This window comes from Citrus sinensis, chromosome 9, assembly GCF_022201045.2.
Source record: "Citrus sinensis cultivar Valencia sweet orange chromosome 9, DVS_A1.0, whole genome shotgun sequence".
Lineage (NCBI taxonomy): Eukaryota > Viridiplantae > Streptophyta > Magnoliopsida > Sapindales > Rutaceae > Citrus > Citrus sinensis.
In genome coordinates this window covers 5675656-5692005 of record NC_068564.1, presented here as the reverse complement: position 1 = coordinate 5692005, position 16350 = coordinate 5675656, and the positions used below count along the sequence as shown (strand labels likewise).

The following is a 16350-nucleotide window of genomic DNA, read 5'->3' as shown; positions in this document are numbered from 1 at the left end:
CATAAAAGGATAAATTGAATTTAATTAAATTAAAATGTCTTTACACCCAATTATGAAGCCTATTATCTTTAAATTTTAATAAATGATATAATTATTTTTTTATAAATTCAAAATGAAACAATGAAGAAATAAGTTATCTAATAATTGATTTTTATTATGAATTAAAATTTGATTAATTTATTTTACATGATATTTAAATTTAATTAGAACTCTATTATACCTTTCGCCCTTTCCTGTAATTTTGAGTAAGGGAAAAACTACAGATACGCAAGCAGGGCTTCGTAAGAGTTTTCGGTGTGTTGGGAACTCCGCTCTGTGACTCCATTTTAAGCCCAATACCTTGCCGATGCTAAACTCAAATTCTGAAGCCTGGAACAAAAATCTAATCTAACCCGTTTATATGATCACATTATGAAGCTATCTTCAATATAGTTTTTCCTAGTAAAGTATTTGGTGAGTAGAGATGGACAGAATGGTTTTCAAAAATCAGACCCAAATAGAATCTATTAGTAAAAAATGTTTAGGATTCTATGATTTATAATTATGCTAAGTTACATCATCTGTAACATACATGAATCTTTTTTTTTTGGGTATAACTCAGTTTTGCTCATCAAACAATCAAGGGATGATGTGAAACTACTTTTATGATGCATTTACTGAATAGAAATTAGAATGGGTAGGAATGGGAATAAGCTCGGATTGGAATGGGAAATAAGAATCAAAATAAGTTATTTGCTTAAGCTGTATGAATCGAAATCGGAACGAGCTCCATTCCTATTGATATGTTTATTTTATTATGGAATCGGGATGAATTGTTTCAAATTACTAAAAATACTCTTTGTCAATTAGTATTGCTAATAGTATTTGTATCTATTATAACATTAACAACAATAAGAATAAAAATAATACTAAAACTGAAAATATTAATAATGGTATACACAATAATAATTGATAACAATAATAATTAAAATAATAAAATAAATAAATTGTTACAATAATGATAATAACAACAACAAAATGAAGGATAGTAACAATAACAATAACAATAAAAAAAAGTAATAGATGATTATTGTTGTTGTTGTTTTTAATATGATATATTATTTGTTATTATTATTACTATTACTACTATTACTACTACTATTATCACTATTATTATTATGCTTTTTTAATTTTTTAGTATTTATATTTTTCATTTAAAGAGGGCATTTTGGGAATATTAAAATTTTAATGGGGTAGAATGAGAATTTTTCCCAAGGATGATTCACACACCCTTTGGGAATCAATTTTCAATTCCTTATTATCAAATTTAGGCAGACCCCACGATTTCGATTCACCAATCCTACCTCCATTTGTGAAGTGAACATTGTCAATAAACGTGCTTTTAGATCTTACTCTCAGCTGTTTATAATTATAATACTTAAAGTAGCAATTGAAAGTATTTAAAAGAAATATTAAAATACACCAACGTTGACAGGGATATTTTTTTTTTTTTAATGCAAATGCATGAACTTTATTAATAGAAACAAAAATGAAGAAGAGGTTATATAAAGAGAACAATTAAAATAAATCTGTACTTGGACAGACCCAAGCATCATTTTAAATATTCTTTATGAATAAACACTGCTGGCTAATCTGACCCGCAAACATTAAGATTAATAGGTTGAAATGGGATAGATAGTTTTAAAAAATCATTTTTCGTTTTTCTATACAAATACATGAATATTTCATTCAGCCAAATGTTCAGCATTTTCGATGCAATTATCATCAAGATGATTATATAGAAAATCTATCACAACGTACAATTGAGCGCAAGGATGTTTTCATTGTTAAATAAGTAAATAATATTTTACACATTTTAATATTTAGAAAAAAAAAATTTTCAATCTCTCATTCCAAAAATTTTAAAATTAAGCTTTGTTAATGAAGACAAAATAACTTATTTAATCTTAAAAAAGTTTTACTAAAAAAAAAATAAATAACAACATAAATTTTAATAAGAGTTCATGAGATTAAATAAACAATTATAACCATTAAATAAGTCATATCAATCAAGTACAAAGTTTCAATCGGCAAAACCTACTATGATATTGGAACTAAGTTAAAAGAGCGGCACTGTAATAAGAGCTCTAGTATTAATGTGCACGCGTGGTCGACGGTTTATTGAAATCACATTTCTTGCAAAGTTGTAAGAAATTCTACTTATAAAAATTCTACTAATAAAATTTTTACTTAGATATTTTTTATTTAAAAAATACATATTAAACGGAGCTTTAGATGAGTTCTATGAATTAACTATTATTATCTGAACACAAGGACAACAATAGTTTCTATTGTATAATTGGTCTTCTAAACTTTTACCACTACTAGTTGAAATTTATCAAAATTAAAAAATACAAAAAGAATATAGAAAGAATCCTTGGGAAAGAAGTCAACAAATCCAAGAACCCTAATCCCCAAAGGAAACAAAAGAATCAACAGAGAGAACGAGGCCATTGGTTTCGGGATTTTGGGACCCATTTGCCCATATCTCAAAAGTAATAAAGGAGAAATCTAAAACGATATCACTCTTATCAACTAAGAAGACAGAAAAGAGAGGGCTTTTTGTTAAAAATAAAAATTAAAAGCCCTTTTTACCCTTTTTGGGGATTTATTAAAGCCCAAAAAAAAAACTATTTGGCTTTAATTAATTGAAAGATGAAATAAAATAAGGCAAAATGCTTTGAAGCAAATGCCATCCCACGTGTCCATGTTTCCCTCCACACAAACACTGCCTTACTTTACTTAGGCCTTTGAATGTGAAACATGGTCTTGTTTCTATCGCTGTCAGTTTTATAAAAACTTTATGTGATTTTTACTTTTTAAAAATTTTTATCACCATTTCCGTGAGAGGAAAGAGGGACCACTTGCAAACTCCTGCCTCCTGATCCCTGATGTCTATCTTTGTTTTTAATTATAATAAATCTAAGGATCATCATGAGTTTGACAAGCAATATAATAAAGTGGAATTATTTAGCACCATCTGTTTATTTAATTTTTTATATAAAATAAATAAACACATTTTTTTTTCACTCACCATTAATGAAATTAACGTATTAATGCCCTTGTTCGCTTCCATCTTAACTTCGTTAGAATATTATTAATACCTCTATATCATAATCATTATCTAACTGAATATGAATTATTTAATTTAAAGAATTTCTTTAAAATTCTAAGACACTTTTAGATAATAAAATTTTATTCATAGTTGTTCACTTTATTTCAAGAAAATCTTAATAAATTTTATTTTTAAAAAACACATGAATACTTTTTTTTTCATTGGCCATCAATGAGAATACTTTTTTTTTTTCATTAACCATCAATGAAATTAACCTATTACTGCTCTCGTTCGCTTCCATCTTAACCTCGTTAGAATATTGTTAATATCTCTATATCATAATCATTATCTGACTAAATATGAATTATTTAATTTAGGAAAATTATCATTCATATACCCTATATTTGCTCTGTTATCAAAATACTACAATACTTTGATGGTGTATCAATCGTCCACCCTTAGTTGATAAAATGTATCAGCCGACTACCAAACCGTTAGTTGCCGTTTGAAAGTTAACGGAGTTACAGTGAATTGACGATTTTACCCTTAAAAATTATCACTTGTATACCCTTAAATTCTCTTTTTATCACTTGTATACCCTTAAATTATCACTTGTATCATATGAAAAGACCAAATTACCCTTCTGACGTTATCATACTTAAACGGCAACTAACGGTTTGGTGGTCAGTTGATACATTTTGTCAACTTATAGTGGACGATTGATACACCCTCAAAATATTATAGTATTTTTGATAATGGAGTAAACTAAGGGTATACAAATGATAATTTCCCTTTAATTTAAAGAATTTCTTTTACGCTCTAAGACACTTTTAAATAATAAAATTTTGTTGATAGTTGCTCACTTTCTGATCATCAAAAGGTGTCTTGATAATTATTAGGTTTAGCTTCTCTAAAATATTATAGTGGGATAAAAAAAGAAATTTATTTGTAAATGTTTTTTTATTTGTATTTACCCTACAATTTAGACACTATCAAATTATCAAATTCTATTGATTTTAAGCATATCAAATTTTGTTTTTTTTTTTCCTCTAGAGAAGAATTTAGAGATATTAGGCAGGGTTAAGAAAGAGAATTAAAGTGCTTTTCTTTTTGTTTTTAATGGAAATCAAATTAAGTCCTTTTTTTTAGAAGAATTAAATTATTATTCTGTTTTTGAACAAAAAAAAACTTTAAATTATTCTCCCTAGAAAATTACCTAGTCATAAGATTTTTATAGGCGATATTCTCTTTATTTTGGAAATGCCTTTAACAATAGGGTCAACTTATAAATATTTCAAGAATGCATAATGACCACAATTATTTTTCTTAGAACAGAAATTGTATTATCTCAAGTGGGGAATAGAATAGAATAAATTTGATTCGCATTCAACATTTACATTTTTTTTTCTCTTCTTAATCTTAGATTATTTCTTAATAAAATATTAAACTTTTTAATATTTTATCCCCCCTAATTCAGTAGACTAAACCGGATCCATTCAAACGCTGAGATAATTCCAGAACAACAAGAAGAAGATCTACATATTATATATAGTTTTGACCTTAATAAACTATAGTGGCAACTTGGTAAATATTAAGAAAAGAGTGGGGGAAAATATATAGGAAGGTACAAATATAGAAAGGCGGCGGGCGCCTGTGATATCATTGAAACCGATGAAAAGGGCGAAAACGACGGGCGGGAATCAGATGCGGCATGAATCTGGTGCTCACGGGCACAATACGGTGACGTCAAGCCACAATCATCCTCCAATAGCATTTTTTCTAGGTTCTGGCTTTTGCTTTCACACCTCGTGCGGTTATGCCTTATCCGTGATTGACACCATTCCCAACTCTTAACGCCGTCTATTTTATTTTCGTTATTCCCCGTTATCTCTCTCCCGCACAGTTACTCCTTTTTTTTTTCCCCTTTCTTAATTGAATAATTAATCATAGAGAAATTTCTTCTACGACATAAAGAGGCCTGATGGGAATTTTACCCCACGGTCTTGTCACCGTTAGTTATGAAAAAGTCAATAAAAATTATTAACTCCAAGAATTTAACTTTAAAAAATATTTGACCATATTTTTAGAGCCTTTAAAATGTAATTATTTGATGATATTCGAACTATATAGTAGAATATCTAAGAATACTTTTATGCTATCATAATATGTATTTTTAAAGTTGATTCGGGTTTTAATTAACCATTACTTAATTGCAAGTACTTTATTTTATTTTATTTTTTATATTCAATTTTGAATCTCTCAACTATGACTTTAACTATGATAAACGTTTGAATTTTTGACGGATTTCTACTGCACTTTTTTGGGGGGCGGGGGGGGGGGGACTCTGAGGCAGGTCCCAACTTTAAGTTTTTTTATAATATGCCATATAATTTAATATTAAAGAAGTTGTGTTAAATTTTGATTTAGAATTCAATGGGCGTATTTATCAACTAGGATTTTCCATTTGAAAAGGACTTGAGAATTAAATTATAAAGAATTACTAAATTGGGATTGAGGTGATTAAAATTAAGAGAAATTCTAGAATATCTTTAATGTATGATAATCAAATGATATACGCGTGACATATGTAATTGAATTTAATATAACCACAACTTATAAGATGATTTTTTTAAATAAATGTATATATCTCATAGCATTCTTATTTTATGGACGACATGGTACTTTCGATGTATTTTAGATTTAAAAAAAAAATAGTATCTAAATCAAGATTAGTGGATTGAGATTCATTTTCTTTTTGCGTATGGTCGTCTATGCTTTGGTTCCTCTTTGGAGTTTGAATTAAGAATTAACCAAAGAGAAAGTTAAAAAAAAAAAGAAGTAACTGTAATATTGTGTTTAATAATCATTGTCAGGTGCGGACATTCACGTTTTTCTTAATACGGACGCATTTTTAAACTGTACAATTTTAAAAAATTAATTATTAAATAAATTATAAAATCATATAGTTTAAAAGAGTTAAAAACTAACTTTTATAAACCATGCAGTTTTACATTAAAAAAAAATGAAGCCGCCCACTGTTGTGTTTAAAGTAAAATTTCCCAGTCACTAATTTAGTGACGAATTTAACATTATTTTAGAAGAAAAAAAAATCACTTTCTCTTTGGTTAATCAAAAGGGTATTTTGGGCAAATAATAAAAATATAAAAAAAATAAAATAAAATCTACGAAGCTTTCTCTGTTTGAGAAAGGTCCCTGAATGATGTACTTGAGCACTGGCTACAAGAAGAAGAAGATAAATAAATATCACCTTCCCTTTCAACAAATCTTTCATATCTTTCACCGCCACGAACACCGCCAGTGCCATCTCTTTTTCTTTCTAACTTTCTCAAGATCTTCCTCGCTTTCTGCTTTCAATACAAAACCTGAAGGAACCTTCTTTCTTCTTAGCGATCTTTTATTACTTTCTCATTATTATTATTATTAATATTCTCATTTTTTAGCTGATCCAACGTTCCTCCCAAGTTTTAATTACCTTTTCTGTAAATGGGGTCTGTGTTTTGTTGCTCATACTATAGCTTATATATCCTCTGAAGCTTCAGATAAGCCCTTTTCTTTTGGTTGCTTCCTGTTCAAGATCTTATCTTCACTCTGCTTACAATTCAAGCTGAAAAAATTTCTTGAGAAAGCGATGCAAGCAAATTCCCAGAATTTTTCTTGATGAATAAATTTCTGTCAATCTTACCTGTAATGTTTCACTGGCTCTATTAACTCAACCAAAACAGTCCTTTCTCAATAAGAAACAGACCGAAACAGAGCAAAAACAGAGGAGACAGAGTGATTGTGGCATGGATTCAAGTACTAATCATAATTATCATCAGCAATCCAATCCTGGGTTGTCAAGATTTAACTCTGCTCCAACCGCGCTTCTGGTAAATTTCACTGACAGTTTAGAATCTGGTGGTGTTAATAAGAGCAGTTTTGAATCAGAGAGATTAATCTCAAGATTCATGAACTCTGGTGGTGATAATAGCAACAACTCAAGCTTTCAAGAATTTGAGGTTAAATCTCCTGTCAGTTATGGGAATTCTCAGCAAAGTTGTTCTGGTTTGCCGCCTCATTATCCGAGGCAGAGCTCTGCTATGGATCATAACTCGTATGATTTGTTTTTGGATCAAAGCTCACGAGTGAAATCTGTTAATTCCAATCTTGTTAGGCAGAGTAGCTCCCCTGCTGGACTTTTCGCGAAGCTGTCTGCTCAAAATGGTATTTTCATTCTTCAGTTCAATAATTCTGTTACTGTGCTTTATGAGATTTGTCTTCTTACTTTCTTTATTCTTTTTGTTTCATTTTGAATGTTTTTGTTTAGATTTTATATTTGAAATTCTTCTTGTTTTGAGAATAGTTTCAATTTTCAATATTGAATTGGCTATCCCTTTATAGGTTTCTTGGCATTTTTGTCTTAAGATAATATAGTATTGATGAATTGATAGTTATTTGTATAGATTAAGAAGTGTATGTGTACTACTGAGAGTCAAAATTCAGTTTCCTTTAGGTGTCATATTTTTGTAAATTTGGTTTGCTTAATGCTGCCCTATGAGGCATATATCTATAGGGAAGATTTCTTCTGAGAAGAATAATTTTATCATAACTCGGAGTCAGAAAAATGACCTAATGAATTGCAGGCTATGCGAGCACGAAAGAAGTGGGAAGCTATGGTGGGGTGAATGGCTCTAATGGAGACCTGAGTCCATCTACGAAAAGGCTGAAAAGTCAGATTAGCATCCCTTCAAGGATACCTTCTTCTTTGGGCATGTTGTCACGGGTCTCTGAAGTCGAGAGTGATGGCCCTACACATGGAAAAGTGAGAAATGGGAATGGTGATACTCAGTTTTATAGCACTGGATTCTCATATGGTTCTTGGAATGATTCATCCCATTTCACGGAGAGTTTTACCGACATGAAAAGAGAGCAAGGGGTATGGATGTGCATATTAGTTTTTAATTTTCTCCATATCTTGTTGCTTGTTAGATTTTAATCTATTTGGTAAATTCTATCTTCAGAATGGGGAGCTTGGGAATTCAGTTCATATGTTGTCTCACCATTTGAGTTTGCCTAAGACTTCAGCAGAGATGGCTGCTGTGGAAAAGTTCCTGCAATTCCAAGATTCTGTTCCTTGTAAGATTAGAGCAAAGCGTGGTTGTGCTACTCATCCTCGAAGCATTGCTGAAAGGGTAAAAATATCTATTTCAGAAAACAGTTATAATCTATCTAACTAACTTGAGCAAAAGGGGCATTTTGTTTGAGTTAATTATAAGGGCTAAATGTTTTCAGGTGAGAAGAACCCGTATCAGTGAGCGAATGAGGAAACTGCAAGAGCTTGTTCCAAACATGGACAAGGTAATAATACATATTACTTCTCCAATCTTTTAAACCTCAGAACAATAGTATTTCCAAATACTCAAAATGTTTTTGTTTCATCTTGCCAGCAAACAAACACAGCAGACATGTTAGATTTGGCCGTCGACTATATCAAAGACCTTCAAAATCAGTTCAAGGTAATAACAGAAGAACCTAAACTTGCAACTTCAACATTCTTGCTGTACAATTTTTAATCTTACATTTTGATAATTGTCTTGTTTGCAGACTCTCAGCGACAACCGGGCCAAGTGCAAGTGTTCAAAAATTCAGAAACCAGTCGAGAATCAAATTGTTTGACTTTGTTCCTGTACAGAAAGTCAGAGATAAGCTAAGTAATGGAGAAGGCCCCCTTCTGAGGGGGATAGAATTAAGATCTCCTTTCCTTTTTCTTTCCATGCACTAAAGTACAAACGAGCTTAAAAAGTTGAAACGTTTTTGGCTTCAATGGGTTTGAAATAGAATGTCAGATAGGATTTTCCTCCACAAGATTTAGATCCTGTTAGCTGATACAGTTCCCAGTTACAAAATATGTGAAATAAAGAGATAATTGTACAGGACACTTTTTTTTCCTCCCTTTTTTTCAAATGCATTTCTTGTTTTAATGTTAAGCTTTCATGTTTCAGCTACATAAGTCTTTCAAAGCCAGAAATTTCAATTTGTGCTACTTCATATTGGTTTGACGTTGACCCAAAGTTGAAGGAAAGGCTAGTGGCTAAAAAACCGGAGACAAATCTTCCGACATAGTTGTTAGAATTTTTCTCAAAAAGGAGAGAAAAAATAAAAATGAACAACTTGTGGGTTTGTAGGAATTGAAGCTCCAAATCCAATATGTGTCAATGATTTGTTAAGGTTGCAACAACCGCAATCAAAATTAATAGAAAAGTCAAATTTGGGGGTGTGAATGATCAAGATCAAGCTCAAGCTCATTTATGGCCTGTTCCATTTTGTATTCATCCAGGGGACCGCCATTAATGCAGGAGTTATGGTCTGATTTTGAGCCTTTTCAATTTTTCGGCTGCTGTCGTTGCCATGTTGTAAATGTTTATGCGGAAACAAGCAATCACTGAGGCTGTAATTGTAACGACAAGCGAAAGGAACATAGGATCCACATCCTCCGAAGAGTTTCTAAATAAGAACAAATACTCGTACAAAGTGACGCTGCATGTTATGGTTGATTGATTAAAAAATATAAATAATCAAAATAAATGATATGGGCTACTTCATGATCTTAATTTTATATATTATTATATACTACAGCACTTTGTACAATATTATTTATGGAAAAGTGTTTCTGGCCTTTTCCTCGCTCTGTTCAAAGTAGTAAAATCACTTATTTTTTGGGCTTCTCGAAGCCTTTAAAGAATTAAAGGAATACTTGCTGAATAACCCGAGGAGTTGATGCACCACTCTAAATTCTTTATCAAACCCCTGTTTTTACCATGATTAATGCTAATGATTATAATAATTAAGTTCCAACTGACGTATCATTTATTTAGTAAAGAGTATAATAATATTTTTATTAATTATGAATTTTATTATTTAATAAATAAATTTCACATAATAATTGAGACTCAAGTTGCGACTCAACTGTTAATATCTCAATTATTACTGTTTTACCACGATTGACTACAATAGCACTAAGGATAAAGAATAAAATTTGTACGCAATGCAATTTTTATAATAAAACCTTGTTAATTCTTTTAATCCTACGAACTCGATATTGTATAGATTGATTATGATTCAGTACTGATTTTTTTTTTTTTTTTAGCACTGAATCAATGTTCAAGATTTATTTTGAATTTTTATTTTTTATTTCTCTTACATAACAATTATTGATTCAGTACTCAACAAAAACTCATCTCAGCACTGAATTCTTATCCTGTATAGATAATGGTATCCTTGCTTTGTTTGCTCTTTCCCTCTTTGTTACACCATTGGTGGGCTACTACTTCCACCGATTAACCAGTTCAGGCAACGTTGCTTGCCCCAGCCTCCCTGCATCTAGGGGTGCACGTTTCAAGTTTCTTATTTCTGTTTGGTTTCTAAGGGTTTTGGTTTGGGTTGCAACTTGTTCGATTTTGAGGATTCAACCCAAATAGATTTAAAAATTAGTTTGATTCAAACTAGGTTCGGGTTATAATTTCAGGTCAAAAATTTAAATTATGTTGCAATTGAGGGGATGAGTTTGAGATTTGAGGAAAATTGATTTTTATTTAATTTAGAGTATTTTTTTTAATATTTAAATGTAACTCGATTCAATTTTGATGTTCGGTTTCAGTTTTAATCGGAACTGAATCTAAACTTGATAGACTTTCAATTCTCAATACAATCAATTTTTAAGATCAAATTGGACCGAACCAAAAACCGAAAAAGAAAATTTCAAGTTCAATTCAATTTGTTTCAACTCCAACCAAACACCCATCCCTATCTGCATTAATAAGCAGTATGGGTGTGACGACAACCAAGCTAACCCGATATAGATAAGCCAAATTTTGGAAGTTTTGAAAAGGAGAGATGAGAGTAAATTTGAAATTAACTCGGCGTACATGAAAGGCAAGGTACAAGTAAAATTATTTAAGAGGTGTGCTTAGAAACCGGGATTTTTCAGGAAATTAGAGGGGGTGCGAATAGTCCACCCCAGACGGCAGCCATCTGCAAGTAACTGGCCCGAAGCCTTATTGAATTTGGACCGGGCCACCAAAGCTTAAGTATTAATTAAGAAAAAGGACAAAGCCTCGAGCATTGCTGGCTGCCGCCAGATGGAAATCTATCTGATTCCGTTTGATTCACGTATTGATCAACGGCCACCGTCGACGCGCACGAAAATCACACCTTCCCTGAATATAGCAAAAACATTTCATTTAATCTGCTAACGAAAACCGTTAATGGGTCCCGCATTGGCCGTTGGTCTCCACATCACATTTTCCCTCTCTCTGATTTGCTGAGAATTTTTTTTTTCTCCCTTCTCCAATTTTGATATATCTTTTTCTTCTCCAATTTATTCTAAGATCATGAGCTTCGGATCTTGTCGTTCAACGCCTCCACATGATTGATTTTATGCGAATCTTTAGAGGAAATTAGGTTTATATAGCAATTGTTTGGTGGCGTCGACGATGTCAAATTTGTACGGAGATTACAATCAAAAGATTGATTATGTATTCAAAGTTGTATTAATAGGGGATTCGGCGGTGGGGAAATCACAGCTACTGGCGCGTTTTGCTAGAAATGAATTCAGCGTCGATTCCAAGGCCACGATTGGTGTCGAATTTCAAACCAAAACCCTTTCCATTGATCACAAAACTGTCAAAGCTCAGATTTGGGACACTGCCGGCCAAGAAAGGTGAGTTATTTTTCTCTTTCTGATTCCTTCGTTTTCGATTTAATTAAACTCTTTTATGAATCACATTTAAAGAAATTTGTTTTAATAGTGAATTGTGGTGTTGGCAAATTTTGGGTGAGGCTGTTTAGCTGGCTAGTTTGAAGGATATAATTGGATCATCGGTGGATTGATTTCTTCGGAGCTGCGGATATTGGTTAGGCTTATCGGGTGTGGTAATCTTTACTGCCAGGATTTTAGGGATATGTGGTTCTCGTTGACTAGGTGACTGCTCGGCAATTGGTTGCTTTAGGTTATAGCGTGAAGGCCGTGTCTATTATTCTATAGGACTTGCTCAGCTTAGTGATTGTTGTGTTATCTCCAGTTAGAATGACTATTTATTGTTTCTCTCTTCACTGCAAAAGTGAATTTAATAGAAAACTAAATGAGATATATCTTGGATTTCTTTTGAGTGGGATGGGAGAAATCAAGTATGGGTTAAAGAGTAGACTGAAGCATATGTTTTGCAGCATTAGAATAGTGTCTCTACAGCTCTTGTAGGACCTTAAGTTATGGGTCTCAGTAGATTCTTTCATATTCAAGGAACTGAAATTTTACATCACTCATTCTCCTCACTATTAATGATAAACTCATCAGTATATGTACCTAATAGCAAATTAATACCAGGAGTATTCTTTATCTGGCATGAATTATGATATCTATTTGCTTGACTATGTAGGGCCCCCCCCCAACAAAAAGGTATTATCTATCAAATGCACCTATTTTCCACTTTTAAGCAACTTATTTGCTTTTCCCTGCAGTGCAAGAATTGTCCAATATGAACATTTATGCTCAACCCTCCTTAGTTTGTACTATGTTAATTTCATGAATCTCAAGCAACTTATTTATTTATTTTTCCTGCAATGCACCCATTTTCAACTTTTCCCAATATGTAAATACTTATGAACCAACCCTTCCTAGTTTCTACTTTTAAGTTGCCTTTGAATATGGCAAAATTCATTTGCATTATTAGCTGTCATCTTAGGTTGCTGCTCCTCACTTTAGATCCTTTGGTGTTTGTACACACAAACAGCAGTGTAAGCATACATTCGCTGACCATGTACAGTAGTTAGACTACCTTGTAGTTTCAGTTCATGTGTGATCAATCTTGACTTGTAAGGCAATGCTGCTATCTATCTCTTTGGTGCTAGGTTTATTAGTTACATTATTTGGACCCCCTGATGGTGTATTAACTTTGCATGGCATGATTACCCTATGTATTTGTTTTATTGTGGGTTTTGCCAGCTTGATAACTGATAAGCCATATCTTCTTTTTTTCATATCAAAGAAACTCATCTACTATTTAATTTGTAGCAGAATTAATGCTGAGGAACTGAAGGTTCTGCTACAAACTACCAATATAAGTTTTTCTATCTTTAAGAACCTAAGAACTCATTCCTGATATTTTTACTGAACCTCTGCTTATTGATCCTTTTTTCTGCAACCATGAAATTCTTCCCAACAAAAAATTCAGTTGTTACAAGAGTACACATCTCTACTGCAGATACCTGATGTTCTTGATAGGCTCTTAATTCTTTCAACCATATATATATATATCTTAGTAACTTAAGACTCATGAACAATGTTCTGTTTGGCATCGGCATGGTCCAAGTGAAAGATAAACGGATTCTATTTTGCTACGTATAATTTATCTGGTGGCCTCCAGGTTGATCATCTTATCCTGAAGATAGCCAGGTTGAAGCCTAATATATTCTTGTTGAAATTGGTTACATAAATTTTCATGTGTATTTCATAACCTTTATGTTTTTCCCCCCCCCCCTCTATATATGTAAGCTGAACCATGACAGAATGAATTCAAAAAATTTAACCTATAGACTTGTACGGTTTACTTGTTTTTGATCTGTGAAACATGACAATCATCTTGATTTAAGAAGTTTGGTCCCATCCCACTTTTGCAACTACAGAGGCTGGTAGGTTGGTGTATGAGGTCATAGTTGATTGTTTTTCCTTCTGCTTCCTGAAAATAGTTATTGTGCACGCTTCATCTAATGTGTGTCTGACTCAGGCCTAACTTATTTATGTTGAAAACTTTTTTATGTTGTTTGTCAAATAAAGATATTTGAAGCTATTGAATTTATATTAATTTCTGGTGTCTTGAAATTGTCTTTTTTTTTGCTTCTCAGGTACAGGGCTGTGACAAGCGCATATTACCGAGGAGCAGTTGGGGCAATGTTAGTTTATGACATGACGAAGCGTCAGTCATTTGACCACATGGCAAGATGGCTGGATGAACTAAGGGGGCATGCTGATAAGAATATTGTTATTATGCTCATTGGCAACAAGTGTGACTTGGGAAGTCTTCGTGCGGTGCCAACGGAAGATGCCCAAGAGTTTGCCCAAAGAGAAAACCTTTTCTTTATGGAGACATCAGCTCTCGAGGCCACCAATGTTGAAACTGCATTTTTAACAGTGTTAACGGAGATTTATAGGATAATCAGCAAGAAATCCCTTACTGCCAATGATGAGCATGATGTGGCAGGCAACTCTAATCTTCTTAAAGGTACCAGAATTATTGTTCCCGGCCAGGATCAGAATTCTGCATCCAAGCGTGGCTGCTGCCTTTCTTCGTAATTTTGCTTCACATTTTTTCGACACTTGATTCTCTTTTTGGGAAATTTTGTTCATTTAGGATCTATTATTTTTTAAGAAGAGGGTATATTCATGTAAAAAGAGTGTATTGATGCTGGAAGGACAGGATGAGACATCTGTTAAGTTATTGATTTTTTTTTTCCTTTTTTTGGTTTGATCATGAAGAGTATTAGACTAGCTCTACCAGCCTAATTGCTAGAGAACAGCCTTTCTCCTACGGTAGGCATTTGTAAACGGAAGCTACTATTTTTAGTTTGTCTGGAGGAATATAGAATTCTTAATATAAAGTATATTTGTGGAAATCACTTTCTTCATTTTTCTTGTTTTAAAGTCGATAGTTGCAAACGCATCAGCATGCTGGGCTCACATCACATTCACAAGAGGCAGACGCTCACCATTCACTCAATTTTTTGTATTATTCATTTGTTATATTTATTGTTATTGTTGTTGTTATTTGAATTTAATGAGGAATTCAATCCTCTAATTTCTTGTTTTGTTCTCTCTCTTTATGAAGCAAACTTATAATGATGGATCCGATAAAGTTTTAAAAGACAAAAAATAAGAACTTTATTATACTAAAGGTGAAAATACATTATATTAGAATATATATTTTTCTTTATCTTTTATTTGTTCCTCATTTTAATTAGATGAGGGATCTTTCATTGAATAATTACTTGATTTGATTTCTTGTGAATGGACGATAATTTTTATTTTTGTTAGACAATTATACTGTGAGTTGAACAATTTTTACAAGAAGCATCACAAATTTCTTTCTTTCTTTTTATTTTTTTTTGCATACTTTCATTAATTAAGAAAAAAAGATATAAAAAATGAGGTGGGCATGTGGCCACCCACCTAACAGGTTCATTGATTTTTCAAAGCCATCTTGGCTAAATCATGGGCAATGCCATTACACATCCGTGGTGTGAACTGCACTTTCATTTCCTTTAATCTCTGCACCTGATTTTGAACTTCCGAGAGGATCCATGAAAGCTCTGATTTGCTTCTCTTATTTCCGGATGTTTGATTAACTACCTCTGAACAATCAGTTTCAACTATCAGTGGCTGGATTGCTGCTGCTTCTGCTACTTCAATCCCCAAGTTTATTGCTTCAGCTTCTGCATATGCTATGCTGTCATAAAACTTAGATGTTTGAGTCTCTGATTATAATTCCGAGCCCTACAGTCTGCTCCTGTGCTTGAATTGCAGCATCTGTATTGACTTTAGACCACCCTCCAGGAGGAGGTTTCCATATCAGCTCATTTGTGGGAAGCACCACAAATTTGATAAGATATAACTACACGAAAAGCTGTTCTAAGTATCTTAATCCAAAAATAAATAAATAAAAGTCTAGCGTGTAATATCACTCATCTTATGACGAACAACATTATTTCACAATGTTGTCTTTATAACCTACAATATCACCTTTATTCACCGTATGCTATATACGTCATGTCAATGTGCTTATATAGTTGGTCACTTTCACACACACACACACTCTCTCTCTCTCTCTCTCTATATATATATATATATTTTAATGTGAACACACTGTTAAGACATGTGGTTTAATAGACTTAATTTTTAATGTATTATAAAACTGTATAATTTAACAATATTAAAAATTGACTTTATTAAGCCACATGAATATATATATCTATATATAGTAGTTTTCTAGTCAGGAATTTTAAAGTGCGGAAAAACTTTAAAACCGTACGACTTTAAAGGCATTCAATTTAATTTTGACGTGCTCTCTCTTCCTTCTCCTCTCTTCCTAGATCTCCCTTCTCTTCTCTTGTTTTATTAATCTTTGGCTTTTAGTTTGATTTTTTTTTTGCCACAAAATTAGTTATATAGTCTCCATGTAATTCCATGAATTAGGTGCTATATCACT

The 16350-nt window shown here is 32.3% G+C and overlaps 2 protein-coding genes across 2 annotated transcripts; both read left to right on the top strand.

Moving 5' to 3' along the window:
- Window positions 1–6289: 6289 nt before the first annotated feature.
- Window positions 6290–9032, top strand: LOC102607398 (transcription factor bHLH130-like). The gene is made up of 6 exons (XM_006489973.4): window positions 6290–7318; window positions 7738–8030; window positions 8116–8286; window positions 8387–8452; window positions 8542–8610; window positions 8699–9032. The coding sequence occupies exons 1-6, from the start codon at window positions 6901–6903 to the stop codon at window positions 8768–8770; spliced, it is 1089 nt and encodes a 362-aa protein (XP_006490036.2). The 5' UTR covers window positions 6290–6900; the 3' UTR covers window positions 8771–9032.
- Window positions 9033–11297: 2265 nt separating this feature from the next.
- Window positions 11298–14761, top strand: LOC102607112 (ras-related protein RABA4d). Its single transcript, XM_006489972.4, has 2 exons — window positions 11298–11813; window positions 13994–14761. The coding sequence occupies exons 1-2, from the start codon at window positions 11587–11589 to the stop codon at window positions 14439–14441; spliced, it is 675 nt and encodes a 224-aa protein (XP_006490035.1). The 5' UTR covers window positions 11298–11586; the 3' UTR covers window positions 14442–14761.
- Window positions 14762–16350: the final 1589 nt, after the last annotated feature.

Bases quoted from the DNA above. Each gene is read 5' to 3' on its own strand.
- LOC102607398 (XM_006489973.4), top strand. From the start codon at position 6,901: ATGGATTCAAGTACTAATCATAATTATCATCAGCAATCCAATCCTGGG. The intron at 8,031-8,115 runs GTATGGATGTGC...TTCTATCTTCAG, and splicing joins ACATGAAAAGAGAGCAAGGG to AATGGGGAGCTTGGGAATTC. The intron at 8,287-8,386 runs GTAAAAATATCT...AAATGTTTTCAG, and splicing joins CTCGAAGCATTGCTGAAAGG to GTGAGAAGAACCCGTATCAG.
- LOC102607112 (XM_006489972.4), top strand. From the start codon at position 11,587: ATGTCAAATTTGTACGGAGATTACAATCAAAAGATTGATTATGTATTC. The intron at 11,814-13,993 runs GTGAGTTATTTT...TTTGCTTCTCAG, and splicing joins GACACTGCCGGCCAAGAAAG to GTACAGGGCTGTGACAAGCG.